The sequence below is a fragment of the Antedon bifida genome, chromosome 8 (assembly GCF_963402885.1).
Source record: "Antedon bifida chromosome 8, ecAntBifi1.1, whole genome shotgun sequence".
NCBI classification, from domain to species: domain Eukaryota; kingdom Metazoa; phylum Echinodermata; class Crinoidea; order Comatulida; family Antedonidae; genus Antedon; species Antedon bifida.
This window is the reverse complement of record NC_136233.1, coordinates 11871746-11892435: the sequence shown is the minus strand read 5'-3', so window position 1 is coordinate 11892435 and position 20690 is coordinate 11871746. Positions and strand designations below refer to the sequence as shown.

Genomic DNA, 20690 nt, shown 5'->3' with positions numbered 1-20690 from the left:
AATGTGCAATTTATTATACAAAATAATGATTATCAGTTGAAAGGTTGACGAGTCAATCTTTTGACGATTGAATTATTCTGTCCATTCAACAGATAATATAAACATTCATTATTAGGCCTATACACACCTACCCAAAGTGTTTTTTAAAAGTTTTATTCAATTAATTCTCTGCTTCCATCTTGGATAAATGTAGTACTGCAGGTTGGTTTTCGAACATGGCATCGCGCGGCACAACATTCTAAATTTAAAAAACCTCAACGTGTAATAGTGTATTAAATATCACGATTAAAAATTCTCATTCAGATGTTAGTTTTGGCTAGTTCTATAACTCTATTAATAGTCATTTAGAGCATAGTCCAGAACAATTTAATTTATATATATATAATTATATTTTTAAAAAAATTTATTTCATTTCCCAACCAACAGTGAACTCATGGTTCACCACTTACAGGAGGGAACACAGACAAACACGTACACATACAATAACAAATACAAATATAGAAAACAATAATAGAGTTAAAGCCATTTTATTTTACTTTTACATCCCGAGTTTAATTTTAAAAGCGTCATATTATTATTATTTGTATGTTTTAACTATCTACTAAAAGCAGTTTATAAAACTTTTTTCTAAAAACATTCTACGCATTATAATTTAGAGAAGTATAGGCCTTAATGTAAACAATTTTATATTAATACTGATTTAATTCAATCTTGTAGTCAAACTTTTTCCTTCTGGTTCTTATTCCAATATTTGCATTAACATAACCTGGTGCCTCTTCGTTGCCTGAGAAAAAAAATATATTTCAATGGTTTGAATTTACATTCTAAAGGCACCAAAGAATTTGTGCAATTGCTCACTCAAACTTGAGTAGGTCATTTCAGTATAGGTAGGCCTAATTGTTCAAGTTGTTAAATGTCATTTGCTGTTAACTTGTTGTTTTTGTCTGCACCAGAAGGAGAGTACTCACATAGTGACTTCGTCACTTTTCTACAATCCGCCAGACTGGTGTCAGTTTTTTTTTAGTGTTTGTATTTTGTATTGTATTATATGTCTTATGGAAAATAAATGAATTGAATTGAATTAAAATGATATTCTGACAATGATTTTATCTAGTCAAAATACTAATTATTAACTTACCTCAGGATTGTCTACATTCGTCTTATCTGGTCGTCGTTTCTAAACAACATTTTAAAAAGGGAAGATAAATATTTTAGTGCGTGTGCAGGAAATTCTATTGTTATTTTTACATTATCATATAGTCCTACAACAAGTTACTGTTAAAATATTTGTGTGAATTGGTAAAGATTGGGTACAATTAGTGTTTTATATAGACATTTTGAACAGTAATGTAGCAGTACTTATTATTGTTATTATTGTTATTGTTCAATATTGTATCGTATTTGTTTTTGTTTTCTCATCTTACATTTCCCAACAAAACCTGTTTCATGTTTTTGTAGATAACAAATCCAATACCCACACCAACGGCACCAACCAACACGCCACGAATACACACACCGATGATGATGACCGTACTCACGCTATTACCACTCTCTGCATTACTATAATTATCTGAAAGTTTTAAAGTTGGAAATGGATACGAATATAAAAGGCCTATATATATTGACATATTAAATAGAATTGTACCAAAATAAGGAAGCATACATACAATTTGGAGTTATAATTAAATGATGTTTGTTTTTTTGCATAAAAAAGATTACAGATTGCAATTGATTCTGCCTATCTGACTAATGAAGTGAAGAAACTCTTCTTAATCAACGGATTATTTTGGATGGACGTGATTCGTCCTCAGGACTTAACACATTCTTCCCACAAATATATGTTCTCGGTTCTATAAAAATAATCTATAACCATCACCTTAAAAACACGTGAATTTGTATCACCAGGTCTATCAAATTATGATGGTTTATGGTTAAACATAGAGTGAAAATAATATCTTATGGAAAGGCATAATGACAACTGATCTTAACCTATTTTGTATATATATATATATATACTTTACCGTTAATGCTAACAGAAGAACTGATTGGTCCTGGGCCAGTTTCTGTAGAAGCCATCACCTGAACATGATACTCGACTCCTGGTTGCAGTCCAGTTATTAGGACAGAGCTTTTTTCACCACCAACTGTTATGTTTCTAATGTACTTGGGATTTTCGGCAACGCACATCACCAGGTATTCGGTTATCAATCCAGGAACATCCCAGGATTTGATCTGTTGCCAGCCTACTAAAATCGTAGTTTCGTTCTGATGCATAGCGTACACATCTTGTGGAGCAATTGCTGGAACTAAATACAGAGACCAACGTATTATTGTAAAGCGTACTTAATTTACAAATTTTAGCATGTAGTGTTGGAGGATCTGCTTGATGTAGAGGTACAATAAGAGTAAACCTCATCAGAATTTGAGTAGAGGTAAAAGTTATACTCAACACAATTTGAGTTTTTAATCATTTTCATTATAAATCTTCAATTGTAGTTTCTTAATTTGTATATAAAAACTTTACCTCCAGCTTTAGTTTTAACTTGCTCTTCGTTGCTTGCCTCACCCAGTGTGTTACCATGAAATGGTATCAGAGAAATTGAGTAATCTGTATAAGGTTTCAAATTTTTAAGTGTGATGTTTTCTTGTAATTTGGTTGCTGTTTCTATCATGTATTTTTCCTTTTCATCAGTGGAATAATAACGAATATGAGCACCATCGACGTAATGAAGGTTTTTGCCAATCTGTGTGAATAGAAATATCAATAGATAGTTTAGAATTTTTATTTCAGATCATTTCTGCAGACTTTTTTTTTTGCCAATATTGTACTTAACATTGTTTTAAATATGTTAGTGTTGATACATTTTGTCACTACTGTACATCTGCAATTGCCAGTAAAGTAAATTACAAAATAAACTGCAACATCATGCACTCCAATTTTTAGATTAAATATATTAAACATAAGATAACACAGATTACTCTGCTAATATATTGAATATTATTGATTAATCACATGCAGTTATATAAAAACTATTTTTGTAAGTAAATTGACTTCATTGTGGATGGATTGTAGTAAAAATTGTTTTGATTGGAATTGATGATTAAGAGATTTCATTGGAATGAACATGGATCAAGTAACTGTATACAAGTTCAAAGTTATCTTTAGCCTATAGATTTAGATAATGTATTATGTATTAAAGCAGCTATCAACGCAAATCTTGTTGATTTCTGTTGAATAAATTCAATAACACCGACCTTCCACTGAACTTGGACAGTGGTGGGGCTTGCTGGTGTCAAACTTTTAATCTGTATGTTGCAATCGTCAAGCAGGTCTTTTATGTTGTTTCTTGATATTTGTTCAGTTTCTAGATCTTGACCTGAAAGAGATAAAAATGGTTAATGGTTGTTACATATGGTATATGGATATTTTTGCCAAAGGCTCAGATTTTAAAGAAATAATACCATCTTAAGTGGTATTTAGAGAATTGAAAAAGTTCCATAACACTGAAGTCAAGTAGAATAAAAAAAACACATGATTCTCCTTCGAAATTCATAGGCTTGGTACTTTATTGTTTAACAGAAAAAAGAATATAAATTGATTCATTGACAATTTAGTTAATACCTTAATTTTAATTTAATACCTTAACAATAATATTTCTATTTAAAATGTTTTAACACTATCCAAGCTTACCTTGCTCCAATGTACTTTTGGTAACTTCGTCACTTTCTAACCCATGAACTGAGTTGTATACAGGCTGTAGAGTAATAGTGTATGATGTTCCTGGTTCGAGTCCTGTCACAAGCTTGATAGGTTTCTCAGCAGTTACTTGCATTACGTCACCTTCGCCGTTGGATTTTTTGTATTTTACATTGTACGTACAGCTAGGTTGAGGACAGTTGGGCTGTTAAAAACATGACAAAACAATTTAATAATAAAGTTATATTTTTGCAGTCATCTAAAAAGTAATTTATGTCTACTTATTTTCACCATTATAATCACACTTTATTTTCATGTCTTGAAAATATAGTTTACTAACCTCCCACTCCACTTTAAAAGCTGTTGGACTAAGAACTTTTACACTAGTAATAATGACACGTCGATTAGAATTATCAAGTCCAGGAATTGGATTGGTTTCTGTAAACAAAATTAAAATAAAATGTATTTCTTTTGCAAAAGATATAATGACAATTGATCTTGATTTCAATCAACTTCAATTTCTTAATCATTGACAAATCTATTATTTTCTCCTCTCACCTCCAGTTGTGAATGAATTTGAAACCGAGCTTGGTTGTCCAACTCCGACAGAGTTAATGGCACGAACGTAGAATACATAGGTGGTTGTTGAACGGAGGTTCTGTAGTATGTAAGTGGTTCCTCGGATGTTATTGACTAAAATCTCCCAAGCTGTAAAACGAAATGAGAAATATATTTTTTAATACTGTATAACTCAACCATTCAATTTTGTTATACTTGTGTATTTTTGCCCTATTAATAAAACATTAATACTATATGTTATAGGGGCTGGACACGATAAGTATTTTACTTTTTTCTAGATCCTTCCTGTGTTCATGTCATTTACCATTATTGTTATAAATTTATTGTAAGAAGAAAGGAATATAAATTTGAATTTAATTAATTGTACATTGCTGTACTGCATTACATATAAAACTGGTATAAAAGTCAAGAATCAAAAAACATATTTTGGACTTACTTGCATCAATTTCATGATTGTAGGCTTCTATTCTGTATGAAGGAGTTGACCTTGATGTTGACTCAGGAGGAGACCACGACAAGATAACATTACCATTTGTAGTATTCTGTGCTGTAGGGATTCCTGGGATCCCAGGAAACTCACTATCTGCTGGCCTACGACGCTGGGTACCATCACGACCTAAATTTGAAAAAATAATTGATTATACAAAGTAACAACATCAGTACAACAACTGTTCAAAGCTTTAGTAATAAAATGTTACTGTAGTTTTTGTATTTAGAAGTGGCTAATGGAACTTCTGTCTTTTTTCTAGGCTCATATGATGGTATACTTCTGGTTTCTCAATGTGGAATGTTGGAACAGGATTTATGGTCATTTAAAAGACAGAAATATTCAATTTACTTACCAGTTACAGAGAGCTCTGCAGAGCATCTAGTCTCTCCACGTTCACTGGTGGCTACACAGGTATAGCGGCCTGCATCACCATATTGTAAGTCAGTTATTTGCAAAGACCCTGGAAGGGCGTTTATCCTAAAAATATAAGGTTTATAAATATTATTATAAATATGAAAATGTTAATAATGATGACATTTATTAAATGAAATGAAAGAATACTGTATATTGCACGGTTTCAAAATTTAAATAATGATATTATTAAATACAATTAAAAAGAAAAATAATATAATCATAGAAATACCTGATCACTTTTGAGATTGGTTGTCCATCTTTTAACCATCTAACTTCTGGCTGTGGAGTGCCTTCCACTTCACATCTGAGCCAAGCGTTTGTTTCGACAAACAATGTTTGATTATATGGACATACTTTAATGATAGGTGGAAGTTCAACTGAGTCTTAAAAAGAAGAGAAAAATATATATATAAAATTAAAATTATACATGTTATAAAAGACTAAAGGGTCTTTCACACCTGTTCCGGCAAATCGAACATAATATTTCGTTTTCACGGAGCTATGCGCATATCCAGATGGAGTGGCGTAAAAACGAACAAATTGCATGCACCGGACCCGTGTCGGAACAGGGGTGAGACACCCTTTACTATCAAGTCAATCAAGCAAAAGAACACCATTTTATATTTTTTAAATATTTTATTATTATTTCTATATTATCTACATGGAAATTACAGTGAGCATGGCAAATCAAGCTGCGCGTTGGGATCACTCAAGATATAATTTTGCAAAGTCAATGACCTTACATAATAATGTTTTATCATGCGGTGGCGTACTAAGTTTAAAGCAGAGTGTCTTAAGAGTTTAGCAGGATGTGAAAGTTAAAAATCCTCAGAAATAAGCAAGATTATCACCGTGTTATGAATGTGGAAAATGACAGATTTTGGTTTCAAGGAGATTTCCTTAATCATTGATAAACCTATTTATCTATAGATTGAATGCTCTAAAACATTCTCTACATACGCTTTCGTCCACGCAATGAAATGGAATGTTATCATTGTTTTTGTTGTCATTCACTTTGGGTTCTACTGCACAAAGTGTTAAGCTTGGTGGTTGCCACTTGGATGCAACAATGTAGACACAACACATGTGATCAATCCACTTTTTGACAGTTTGAATGATCCATCGCGTCACAATTGGGCATCCCACTTGCGCTTGCAATAAATAAAATGATTATGGCAAAGTCCTGATTATAAAAAAGCTTGCTTTATGTACAGTAAATGCAACAGTTTTTATTGCGTGTGGCACAGTGTGTTGGATGTTGGATTACTGATCGTTAGATCATAAGTTCAAATCCATGCTCATCACATATCGTTTGTATCCTTAGGCAAGACACTTTACTTACTAACGTTTGCCTCTCTCTACCCAGGTTTACAAATGGGTACCTGGTAAGCTCAAAACACAACTGCACAAATAATGTGAAGCGCTTAGATGCTTTGTAAAGCTCTATGTATGACTGCTTAACACTACATTTTGATGTGAACAGACTCTTTACTTTCTTTTCTTTAATGTCAGGCATGCATGACTGAAGAACGCAGTAGAAATATTCAGTAATTAATTACACCTCACACTACTGATCAATATAACTGGTATTGTAAATTTCAAGCCCTTTTAATCCAAGTTTTGACCTTGTGGCGATGACTTAAAGGGAAGGTGCACAACACTGGTAGCATATATCATTCATGATAACTTGTTCAATAATCTCAGTGATTTTGTCCACTTGTTTAAAATAGATTATGCCCTGTAATCCGTTTCAGGGAACTCACAATCATACAAACATCAATACACGGACAATAAGTATGAGTAAACATTCTATTCATATACCGTATCATTTAAACGAATATTCATTTTGACCAACCTTGATATATAAATTTTAAATGATTTTATACACAATGTCATGCATGGATAGAGAACGTATTGATATTGATTATTAAACTTAAATCTAGTGTATTTATTTGAAGTAATATCAACAGCCTGATCGTAATATAAGGTAAACATTTCATCCCAAATGTGATTATATTATGTATTGTTAAATATGGATTTTTTGAATGTTGAGGATGAAAGCCCCTACTGCAAAGAAATTAAGCGTACAGCGGTCAATTATTCATGAACATCCCAATCCACATTAATTCACATACAGTAATTATTAAGGGACTCAGCAAAGTGTCCCCTTAATAGGGGTTAACTGAATTAGTGTTAAAATATAAATTGCCCCTCGTTTGTTTCAAAGTGTGCCCTGTATAGGGGTGTCCCAAATGAGGAGTTCTACTCTAACACTATGCCATAATATTAATTATTATATTAATACTATCACCTATATTAATAATTATAATACATACAATAAACCATGAATCAAAGATCTAGTGTTGTGATGTATTAAACTATGGATTTCGCATTTGAGCAAGTAGGTTCCGAACGCCTGTGGTTCCTCGTAAAACTATCAACCCAATGGCAGTTCATTAGTAACGTGCTTCGTTGACGAGAATTTGATTGAAACGCCCTTAATGTTCAAAGATCGAATGGGCCACTTTTCCACTTTCGTGAACTAATAGTTCAGGTATTGATTTCTACATTACTATTGCTTTTGAAATTACAGGAATAGAAAAAGTTATTTTAGAAGTTCTTCCCTGAATTTTGTTTGAACTACATCAGGTAAAAGAGGAATACCTGAATTGAAATTTAGATATTTGAAGAGGGCGCGAAAAACTTAAATTAGAAAAAATAAATATTTAACTTCTTCTAGATAGGTGTGTTAATATATCTGCGATTTAATGGATGCATGTCAATTTGATAGCAGTATTGACACGAACAAAATGATTTATGGTTTTGCATGTTCAATAAATTTGACACAATGTAAAAAATATCAAGCAAAATTAATGAATAAAGAATAAGATATCAATAAATGAAGCATACATCATTTCATTAAAAACTTCTCTATAGAAATAGCATAAAAGTAATGTAGTTCTTTTAAAATATCAATTTGTATTTTTTCTATCAATGGTATACTATTAGTTATTATTTATTCCACAAAACTAATAATATCAAACTATTTTATCGTAACTGTTCACACTGTATTATATATGATCTTCTTTATATCTATCTATACTGTTCATGCCTTGTGGCCTCCTAAAGGTTTCAGTAAACTTGTCCATAAAGTTGATGTTTATAGTGGATAATCTATTAGCAGCAACATTAATTACCACAGTGTTGTTATATTAACCCTATTAACAAATTATAGTAAACTATCTAAAGAAAATAAAATTTAAAATAGCTTACCAACAACTCGTAGATTTGCCTGTGCTGAAATGGCTTGTCTACCATCCACAGTGCACAGATATAGTCCTTCATCGCCTTTTGTCACATCTCGGATTTGTAGACTACCATCCTCCAACACGCTCCGTCTTCCATTTTCAACACCAGGATAAAGTGGCTAGTATGATATAAAAATCATTAAAACGAGTAAGGTCAGATTTTAAAGCTCTTTGCAGGGAATCACAGAGATCTGACTGATAATACTGATATCTGTTAATTTCTTTTGATACTTACAGCTTGGTTTGCTTTGCGCCAGTAAATTGAAGGCTGTGTGGCACCTGGAATAGGATCCACTTGGCAGCAAAATGTGACTGTGTCTCCGATATGTGCCATCTTGCTGACTGGTGAACAACTAAAGGTTGATCCTTGTTCTGGAAGACCTGAAAGAAAATCAAACACAAAATGAAGTTTATTCAAAGGAATAGGAGATGATAAGGTAGCTACTAAACATTGTTTAACTATTTCCAATTGTCATATATAAACAAAGAATACGAATACCATTGATTTTTGATTTGTCATCTGAAATTGATACATTATGCATACTGAAGCCTATTCTTCTACAATATGCACTTCGATTTTCGCATATTAGCCACGATGACAATTCTTGAAAATCACCTTAGAGAACCATCAAAGTTAAACTTATTTTATTAAAACAATTTAAATTTGAAAATACATACTAAGCACTGACAAAACACCTGGGTCACTTCTTCTCTTATTTGCAATGTTTTCAGCGATACATCTATAGCTTCCAGCATCTTCTTCACGTACCTTTAATAAAGACATACATTTATTATTCTAAACTTTATATACACTTCATAAAGAGGGAACATGAGTGACAGCCAAGAAAAACAAACAAATGAATCAGAGGCGTAGTCTACAAACAGGAAGAGTCGAATATTGTAAAGGCTTCTTTAGATGGCAGCTAGGTAAGAAATATGCTTGGAAAGAAGTTGTTTGATGGAAAACAGAAAAAAATGCTAATCATTTTAATATGTTCTTTACCTGTCTGATCATAAGATTGCCATCCTGCACTATCTCTACCCTTTCATCACTAACAATGGAGTCTCCGTTTTTCTCCCACGTGATATCTGGTACAGGAAACGCCCGTGGTGGTGTACATTCCAGAACATAGGTTCCACCAGCAATCGCTTCTACATCTTGTGGATTCTTCTTGAACTCACTTTTTAAATCTGTAGGAAAGATAAAATATAAAATGCCTTTATATCATAAAGAAATAGTTTGCGGGTTCGAGCATGAGTTGTAGTGAAACCGGAATAATTAATAATAAAATGTTTCTTTAAAACAAAAACAAACTCACATGCTACTTCTAATGTGGCATTGTTACTTCTTGCAGACCCAAGGTAGTTTGTGGCCTCACAGTAATACACCCCTGTATTCTGGTTATTTGTCACCTTCAGAAAAAATAGATCGCCATCATCTACATTGGTACCTTGATAAGGCTCCCCATCCTTGTACCACTGTGAAGAGAAAATAAATAAAAATACATGATTATTTTATTCATATTAACAAATGCTTTTACAAAACATAATTATTGTATGGTTCCGCGAATAAGAAACACAAAACATTCCGTTTGGACTTTATGGATACAATTGGAACAAAAATTAGTTTTCGATCCAATTTTTTATCAAAATAGATAACTATTATGTGACAATAAAAGACATATTTAACAAAACTGTTTGTAAGAATTCAGCGAGACAATACATAATTAACGTATAGTGTTACATAGAAATAAATAAACAATGACATATTGTCAGGCTTTCAGTTTCTGTCCCCTTTGCACGGGGAATTTATTCACATATATAGGCCCAGAATAACGTACATAATGTATTAGTGCATCATTATTTGTAATATAAATAGTGATGTCTTCTTCATCTAAAAGCAAAATATACATATTTATGTAATACGTTTGATAATGAGTAAACATAATTTAATAATAGACGGGAATGAATTGTTTTAACTAATAATAATAATGGCCAAATTAAAAGAGTAGGCCTAATACAATTCACCGTTACTCAATCAGTGTTAGCATGACATATTAGGCCTAATTCGTAAAAAAGTTGACGCCTTAAAAGTGGTTGCATGGGAATGAGATTACTTACACGTATAGTGGCTACTGGTCGAGCATCAGCCCTACACCTAAATGACGCTGGGTTGTCCCTCACCACAACCAATGGATGTGGATGCTCCGTAATTTTAGGTGGAAAATTGTCAACAACTGAAAAATAAGAAAGCAGCACAATTTTAATTGTGGATGCTTCGTAATTTGAGGTTAAATTAGGCCTACAATATAATTCGTATTCGTATCAACAGCTAACATTAATTAGACAGGCTTAATTGTTAGCGGATTAGCAAAACATTATTAGTAGGCCTACTAATTTTAATTTTCTTTACGAAGACATATAATGTTAACGGTAAAAATTTTTCTAAGAATACTTACACTGCGGGAGCGTCGAGTGTAAACGAATAAGAATAGTAAACACGACTGTTACGTATAACACACCCATTTGCAAGACAACCTTAGAATATCTCTTACAGTTTGTTATTAGGATGTTGGTAATACTAAATAGTTTCCGCGAACTTCCGCAAATAAAATAAATAAATCGATTGTTGCGTAGAAATTGAAACAGGTGTATGATGCATGTAATATATCAAAGATGGATTATTTTCTTCCACTAAAGTGTAATTTATTGTAGCATTATTATAAATTAAAGGTCTAGCCTATTTGTTAATGTCATACAATAATTATCTTCAACCAAACAACCTTTTTTATTACACGACGTTCCGCCGTTATCAGTTATTCTTCCTATAGAGGGCGGTAACATTTTTTTTTTTAATGTGGAAACAACGTGTGGCGTGTGGGGAAGAAAGTTCGCCTAGGCCTAGCCTACTAAAAAATGAAATCTAAATAGTAATGCGGAAACTGTAACGGTATTTCATCTAGGCCTGTTTTGTTATTATACAATTTTAAAGAATTCACATCAATAACAATGGTAAGACAGGTATAGACCTGCTTAAGTAGCCTAAATAGAAAGTCCTTTTTCTGTTAGGCCTAGCCTAGGCCTACTAGGCTAGCTAGCGGCCGGTAGCGGGGAAGATTCGGTCCTGATGAGACGATTCGGCCGAGGACGGTTCGGTCTGGCCCCTGAGACGATTCGGTCTGGCCCCTGAGACGATTCGGCTCGGACCCTGAGACGATTCGGCCCACTTACATATATCGACTTTGATATGAATTTTGTAAGCATAAATAAGGCTTTTTCCAAAACTTTCTTTTCAGAGAGACTTTAGAATGTTATTTATTTTATTTTTAATTTAGTAGCCTAGAGTAGAATAACCTATCATATGCATTCATTGTTGGCATGGTGTATTAATTTAATAGTTTAATTCAGTCCCAATATATCAATATAAAGATGAAGTTTAAAATAAATAAATGAAAATTTATTAAATTTACTCCTACAGATGGCAAGCAGAATTTTAGGCCTACAAGTGCAGACTGGAAACCATAGCCTCTGTAGAAGTGACCTTCCTATTGTCACTATAATACGAGGCTACAAGAAGGAGTATCTTAAAGTAATGCGAGAACGCAACCGATTGAGAAAACGAACATTGTCACGTGTCATTGAAGATAAGTTGAATTTACAGAGAACAGTTCCACTTGCGTACGACATGGAAAAAAAGATAGAGTTAAATGTACATCCAAAGTATGCTGTACGGTAGGTATTTTTATTCGCTTTTTCGTTCCGCGAGGGTAACAAATAGTACATGCCTGCACATTTTCACAGTAGTCGTGTACAAAATTTATCAATAGAGATATTATAGTCTATGGTTTAACACTGACCGTAGTGGTTTAGTATTGTTAATAGAGATTGAGTGGTTTTGTAGGTTCAATTTCAGGATGATTTTTTTATACTTTTACTCACCATCATCTTTACTTACCATTACCTAGAGAGATGTTTTTTTAGTTAGCGCAACAGTCCGTCGGTTCTTTAACGATGGACAGTTGACCACAACGATTGATTATACAGTATGCTTTTTAAATACATATTCAACTCATGAAATATTCTTCCCTGTTCAACCCTGAAACATTCATTATTTTTATATTTATTTTGAACTAAATATTTTTAGAGTGACCCATGATGATAGCAACATTCATTTTAAGAAGACTCAAGTGAACATCTTCAATCAAATATGTGTACTAGAAGAAGGAGTCAACCAGGCATTATGGTTAACCAATAGTAAACTGATGGACCAAGGATGTGTATGATTCATATTTATATATATTTTCAAATTGTTATATTCCTTGCTAGCCAGTCAATAGTCCCTATTTTTCCTTTGTGTAAAATCAATGTGTGAACAGTATATGAAGATTTCTTAATTAAATACATCCATCCATGCAAATCTCAACATATATTTTACAGTAATTTATGTTGCTACCAGATTTTGTTTTTCATTTTTCTAACCATACATTATTCATTGAATACATATTGATTGAATCTTTATCAGCTGCCAGAGAGGCTTCAAAAGCTAGGAGTAGAAGCTGAGAAAGAAGGCATGACTGATCAAGTACACCATGCAATTAAGAAAAGTAGACACTATGATACCATGGAGAAAGTAATCCGTATGCCTAGATACAGGTACAGTATATAAATAAGGATATAAGTATATTATGTTCACATACATCAATGGGCAATAAACTATGTACACAATGTTTATAATATTTATCCAATAATGTAATCACAAAAATATGCCAGGCCTTTAGGCCAAATATTATGGAATCATAATTTATTCATTTTTTATGCAGAACAAAAGTAAAAGTAATTGGCTTTGAATATGGGTAAACACAGCATAATCTATTTAGGTAGAAGGACAGCTCACACCACAGCTTAAATCATGTATCTTTCAAAAAAGTAATGATAAAGTCTGTCTGGGTGTACTTTTTAGTGGATGACGAATTGGGACAAATGCAAAAAATGAAGTAATGCATAAATTTAACAGTTTAAATCGTTGTATTGTCATATTATTGCTCTTACTAATCATGACATCATATGATTGGACGTGTGAAAATATCATTTTCATCAAAGGAAGCATAGATGGTTATTCTATAGTTCTAGAATGAAAAGTTTTTAAATTTCTTTTGTTTTATGTATGAAAAATGCACATTTGTCTATTTGTTGTTGATCGTTATCATCATAGTGTAAACGGGCCTTTAGTCCTAGGTTGTCAAAAATTCAAAGCTCACTAATAATAACATTACTAATAATTTGCATAGTATCAGCATTACCCAAGGCGTTGAGTTTGTGACAATTTCTCCATAATAGTCATGATTATTAAGTCTTGGAACATCAAGAAGTACAATAAAGATTCTAATTTTGCTATTGTTGTAATCTAACATTCTTGGCATAAGATCTTTTGTACTACAAAGAACTTGCCTAACATTATAGATATGGATATATCATTGACGCTTTATTACAGGTCATTCAGTAATTTTCTCGTTTGTTGTGCCATACTTGTATGAATGAGTAAAGCAAAGTGCAGTGTAATACTATAAATGAATGAATAACAATTTGCATATAAACAAAATATTACCTTCCTACTTACGTGTTGGTGTGCTTATTTTTTTTTTCCCTTTTTGCTAATTATAGTACTTGCTTTGTTTATTTGTTAGCATGATAGCATCGACAATTTTTAAGTTATCGTCCTGAATGTTTGGTTGATAATAGGTATAGTACAGGAAAGATATGCTCAGATTTAATAAAATGTTGAAAAAATTGCAACAGAATTTTTTTCACCACAATGCATTTCTATAAGGTCCATATATGAACATACTAAAAATCCAGGAAGGGGAAATAGGGTTTTAAACAAAATGGGCCGCCAATGGCGAAAATGTGTAAACAAGGACAACCAATATAAATAGTAGATATAATTACCACTTGATAGCAGTTTTTACAGTGCTTTTTATGTTTCTTTATTACCTTAAAGAGTATTTTCTTCCACTGCAAATATAGTTTTCCCTGATATATTTTGCTAAGTACTTCACTCAGTTTCTGAGTGCTTTAATTTTCCTTATTTTCACAGTCGAAATGTTGTACAGTCACTAATAACGGTGTGTAGCTCTGTTGCTGATAAGTATCCTAAAATACTACAACGTTCTGAAACCGACAAACATTACGTTGCTGCTTCATGGAAAAGAGGTATTTATTTGTCAAGGCTGTCCATGACTGATTTGTAAAATTGTACCCAAGGTGTTGAGTTTGTGGCAATTTTTCAATAATAGTGACAATTATTAAGCCTTGGAAAATTATTGTTACAATAGATCTCAATGTGGCTAAGATTGCAATCTAACAATCCTAGCATATGATCATATGTAATTACAAGTTTACATTTTCTGCTTCAGTGAGTGAGTGGCCGAGTGATTAAGACAGTGGAACCGTAATTACATAGCAAAAACATCGGCAATGGTTCGAGGCTCACTCGCTCCATGGTTGTAGAACGAGTCTTCTCGGATAACGACTATAAACCGTAGGTCCGGTGTACATATCTAGCTCATGTGCAGAACCTAGTACATAGTTCAAGATGAGTAGGGGGTTACCCCGGTGTACTAGAACGTCACAGCCACTGATCACAACTGGACCCTCTGGGAAACCAGTCTTTGACTGAAGAGGTCGCCCAGTTTAATAAATAAATAACAAACAAAATATCTGGTTAGTGTGTGAATAATATACCTGCATTCATTATGGGGAAAGAAATAGGATCAAATAACTGGTTAAATAGCATTGTCAAAATATATTTGGATTTTAGCAGATTCTTATAAATCATAATTAACTTCTAGGTAATGACCCAATCCAGGTAAGAGGGCATGCTGGTACTATGCTATCATCAGCATATCCCATCGCACCACTGGTTAGTAGTGAAGTGATTGAAGAAACAAGAACACATCAACTACCGACCTTTCACCCCATATCACCATTGATTGATCTACTTCGGTATAATGTCTATAAAGAAAGTCATAACTTTCCAGGTACGTAATTTAGTCTTTGCATGCTATTCCATCAATCAATTATAATACAGATGATCTTCTGTAATTGGCGATGGGTCAGAGAAATGTTTCCATGGTGGTGACCTCTTACAGAGGGCAAAGGTTTTTTTTAAACTTACACCATTCTCAAAGCGTAGACTAGAATTGATCCAATAGTACCTTTTTTACTCAAGATAAACAATTGACTGTTATAATACATTTTTCTAAAATTATTTCGTAGGTTTCTTTGAGGGCTGTGCACATCCACATGCTCATACGCTGTATATATTTGATGACCATTTGTGGACAAGGAAACGCATTTCAAAAGGTCTCCACAGTAAAGCAATCATGTTTGCCTTTGGAAACGCCCTCTCTCGTGCTCGACTTCAGTATGGTGTAAGTTACAAATGGATTGTTTTTGGTTCTCTTTGTTAATTTTTAAAAAATCTTTTTTTTCATTAAATAGATGCCTTTTTTACTTGAGCTCCTGTGAAATTTGTTCCGACAAGCTTTCATATGGGAGCTTCAAATTGCTGAATACGTGTCATCATCATCTTCCTTAAGAATAAAATTAATAGAAAATATAAATTATCTGTTAACAAATTTATATTATATTTAACATTTAGGTAGATACTGATATTGATTTGGAGACTCCAATTGTCAGCCAAGGCGTGGCTACAGACGGCGCGAGTTTTAGCTTTGCGGTAGTACAGCTTAATACACTACGACTCGCATCCGATGATGGAATCAAGAATATGGTATGGCTGGATGCAGACAATCTTCTCTACGATGATCAGTATCCACAAGATATTAAGATTGTGAAATCTAACAAGCGCAAGAAGACTCGAAAATGGTACATCAAAAAGATGATTACCAAACGTGACCCAGAGGTCGGATGTCAAGAGCTTAATATGGACATTTTTAGGAAGTTTTTAGCATTGTATGTCCATGGTGCAGAATATTAATATAGTATGTTCATTGAGTTTGAGGTTGATGAAAAAAACAGAGAACATAAATACAACATACACGACACCAACAACAAATGATTTGAACGAAAGTGTTGCTTTTTATTCTATTTGATGTAATATACATAATACAGAATATTTTTACAGGGATTTTTTCAAAAAATAGCCAAAATATGCACTTTTCAAAATACTATTATTATGCAATAATATTGCTATATATGAGCATATATTGCTTTATTGTCATCTTATAGACGTATAGTAACCATTTATATAAAAAAATAAATGGTCGAAATTTGGGCATTTTTCGAACAAACCCCTGTACTATAGTACAGGGATTTTTTCGAAAAATGCCCAAAATATGCACTTTTTAAAATACTGTTATTATGCAATAATATTGCTATATATGTGCATATATTGCGATATAAGCATCTTATAGACGTATAGTAACCATTTATGTCAAAAAATAAAAAGGTCGAAATATGGCCATTTTTGGACAAAATCCCTATACTATAGTAAGGGATTTTTTCGAAAAATGACCAAAATACGCACTTTTTAAAATACTGTTATGCAATATTATTGCTATATATGTGTATATATTGCGTTATAAGGATCTTATAGACGTATGGTAACCATTTATGTCAAAAAATAAAAAGGTCAAAATATGGCAATTTTTTGAAAAAAATCCCTATAGTAATGGATTTTTTCGAAAAATGGCCAAAATACGCACTTTTCAAAAAGCTATTATGCAATAATATTGCTATATATGCGTATATATTGCTTTATTATCATCTTATAGACGTATAGTAAACATTTATATCAAAAAAGATTGAAATTTGGGCATTTTTCGATAAAATCTCTGTACTATAGTACAGGGATTTTTTCTAAAAATGGCCAAAATACGCACTTTTTAAAATACTGTTATGCAATATTATTGCTATATATTGCGTTATAAGTATCTTATAGACGTATAGTAACCATTTATGTCAAAAAATAAAAAGGTCGAAATATGGCCATTTTTGGAAAAAATCCCTGTACTATAGTAAGGGATTTTTTCGAAAAATGGCCAAAATACACACTTTTTAAAATACTGTTATTATGCAATAATATTGCTATATATGTGCATATATTGCGTTATAAGCATCTTATATACGTATAGTAACCATTTATGTCAACAAATAAAAAGGTCGAAATATGGCCATTTTTGGAAAAAATCCCTGTACTATAGTAAGGGATTTTTTCGAAAAATGGCCAAAATACGAACTTTTTAAATACTGTTATTATGCAATAATATTGCTATATACGTGCATATATTGCGTTATAAGCATCTTATAGACGTATAGTAACCATTAATGTCAGAAAATAAAAAGGTCGAAATATGGCCATTTTTGGAAAAAATCCCTGTACTATAGTAAGGGATTTTTTCGAAAAATGACCAAAATACGCACTTTTTAAAATACTGTTATTATGCAATAATATTGCTATATATGTGCATATATTGCGATATAAGCATCTTATAGACGTAGAGTAACCATTTATGTCAACAAATAAAAAGTTCGAAATATGGCTATTTTTGGAAAAAATCCCTGTACTATAGTAAGGGATTTTTTTCGAAAAATGGCCAAAATACGCACTTTTTAAGATACTGTTATTATGCAATAATATTGCTATATATGTGCATATATGGCGTTATAAGCATCTTATAGACATATAGTAACCATTTATGTCAAAAATAAAAAGGTCAAAATATGGCCATTTTTTGAAAAAAATCCCTGTACAATAGTAAGGGATTTTTTTCGAAAAATGGCCAAAATAAGCACTTTTTAAAATACTGTTATTATGCAATAATATTGCTATATACGTGCATATATTGCGTTATAAGCATCTTATAGACGTATAGTAACCATTAATGTCAGAAAATAAAAAGGTCGAAATATGGCCATTTTTGGAAAAAATCCCTGTACTATAGTAAGGGATTTTTCCGAAAAATGGCCAATATACGAACTTTTTAAAAACTGTTATTATGCAATAATATTGCTATATACGAGCATATATTGCGTTATAAGCATCTTATAGACGTAACCATTAATGTCTGAAAATAAAAAGGTCGAAATATGGCAATTTTTTGAAAAAATCCCTGTACAATAGTAAGGGATTTTTTTCGAAAAATGGCCAAAATAAGCACTTTTTAAAATACTTTTATTATGCAATAATATTGCTATATATGTGCATTTATTGCGTTATAAGCATCTTATAGACGTATAGTAACCATTTATGTCAAAAAATAAAAAGGTCGAAATATGGCCATTTTTGGAAAAAATCCCTGTACTATAGGCCTAGTAAGGATTTTTTTCGAAAAATGACCAAAATACGCACTTTTTAAAATACTGTTATTATGCAATAATATTGCTATATACGTGCATATATTGCGTTATAAGCATCTTATAGACGTATAGTAACCATTAATGTCAGAAAATAAAAAGGTCGAAATATGGCCATTTTTGGAAAAAATCCCTGTACTATAGTAAGGGATTTTTCCGAAAAATGGCCAAAATACGAACTTTTTAAAAACTGTTATTATGCAATACTATTGCTATATATATGCATATATTGCGTTATAAGCATCTTATAGACGTAAAGTAACCATTTATGTCAAAAAATAAAAAGGTCGAAATATGGCCATTTTTGGAAAAAATCCCTGTACTATAGTAAGGGATTTTTTTGAAAAATGGCCAAAATACGCACTTTTTAAAATACTGTTATTATGCAATAATATTGCTATATATGTGCAGATATTGCGTTATAAGCATTTTTTAGACGTATAGTAACCATTTATGTCAAAAAATAAAAAGGTCGAAATATGGCCATTTTTGGAAAAAATCCCTATACTATAGTAAGGGATTTTTTCGAAAAATGACCAAAATACGCACTTTTTAAAATACTGTTATTATGCAATAATATTGCTATATTGCGTTATAAGCATCTTATAGACGTAGAGTAACCATTTATGTCAACAAATAAAAAGTTCGAAATATGGCTATTTTTCGAAAAAATCCCTGTACTATAGTAAGGGATTTTTTTCGAAAAATGGCCAAAATACGCACTTTTTAAAATACTGTTATTATGCAATAATATTGCTATATACGTGCATATATTGCGTTATAATCATCTTATAGACGTATAGTAACCATTAATGTCAGAAAATAAAAAGGTCGAAATATGGCCATTTTTGGAAAAAATCCCTGTACTATAGTAAGGGATTTTTCCGAAAAATGGCCAAAATACGAACTTTTTAAAAACTGTTATTATGCAATAATATTGCTATATACGAGCATATATTGCGTTATAAGCATCTTATAGACGTAACCATTAATGTCTGAAAATAAAAAGGTCGAAATATGGCAATTTTTGGAAAAAATCCCTGTACAATAGTAAGGGATTTTTTTCGAAAAATGGCCAAAATAAGCACTTTTTAAAATACTGTTATTATGCAATAATATTGCTATATATGTGCAGATATTGCGTTATAAGCATTTTTTAGACGTATAGTAACCATTTATGTCAAAAAATAAAAAGGTCGAAATATGGCCATTTTTGGAAAAAATCCCTATACTATAGTAAGGGATTTTTTCGAAAAATGACCAAAATACGCACTTTTTAAAATACTGTTATTATGCAATAATATTGCTATATTGCGTTATAAGCATCTTATAGACGTAGAGTAACCATTTATGTCAACAAATAAAAAGTTCGAAATATGGCTATTTTTCGAAAAAATCCCTGTACTATAGTAAGGGATTTTTTTCGAAAAATGGCCAAAATACGCACTTTTTAAGATACTGTTATTATGCAATAATATTGCTATGTATGTGCATATATGGCGTTATAAGCATCTTATAGACGTATAGTAACCATTTATGTCAAAAAATAAAAAGGTCGAAATATGGCCATTTTTGGAAAAAATCCCTGTATTATAGTAAGGAATTTTTTCGAAAAATGACCAAAATACGCACTTTTAAAAATACTGTTATTATGCAATAATATTGCTATATATAAGCATATATTGCGTTATAAGCATCTTATAGACGTAAAGTAACCATTTATGTCAAAAAATAAAAAGTTCGAAATATGGCCGTTTTTGGAAAAAAATCCCTGTACTATAGTAAGGGATTTTTTTGAAAAATGGCCAAAATACGCACTTTTTAA

General features: G+C 31.9%; 3 protein-coding genes across 3 annotated transcripts in view; 1 reads left to right on the top strand and 2 right to left on the bottom strand.

Annotated features, from left to right (window-relative positions):
- LOC144850007 (uncharacterized) overlaps positions 1 to 20690 on the bottom strand; it is a 57828-nt gene that overhangs the window by 7750 nt on the left and 29388 nt on the right. The gene's annotated exons all lie outside the window — the stretch shown is intronic.
- Positions 531 to 11014, bottom strand: LOC144850971 (roundabout homolog 2-like). The gene is made up of 19 exons (XM_078708493.1): positions 10948 to 11014; positions 10610 to 10725; positions 9808 to 9967; positions 9492 to 9679; positions 9167 to 9257; positions 8724 to 8869; positions 8454 to 8607; positions 5410 to 5563; positions 5119 to 5243; positions 4713 to 4892; positions 4256 to 4405; positions 4038 to 4135; positions 3692 to 3902; positions 3256 to 3377; positions 2525 to 2744; positions 2022 to 2306; positions 1425 to 1570; positions 1139 to 1177; positions 531 to 784 (listed from the first exon to the last, which is right to left on the bottom strand). The coding sequence occupies exons 1-19, from the start codon at positions 11012 to 11014 to the stop codon at positions 740 to 742; spliced, it is 2697 nt and encodes an 898-aa protein (XP_078564619.1). The 3' UTR covers positions 531 to 739.
- Positions 11352 to 16511, top strand: LOC144849555 (large ribosomal subunit protein mL37-like). The gene is made up of 8 exons (XM_078706496.1): positions 11352 to 11500; positions 11967 to 12220; positions 12633 to 12765; positions 13011 to 13141; positions 14583 to 14698; positions 15337 to 15525; positions 15764 to 15918; positions 16149 to 16511. Exons 1-8 carry the CDS (start codon positions 11498 to 11500, stop codon positions 16485 to 16487), a joined length of 1320 nt encoding a protein of 439 aa, XP_078562622.1. The 5' UTR covers positions 11352 to 11497; the 3' UTR covers positions 16488 to 16511.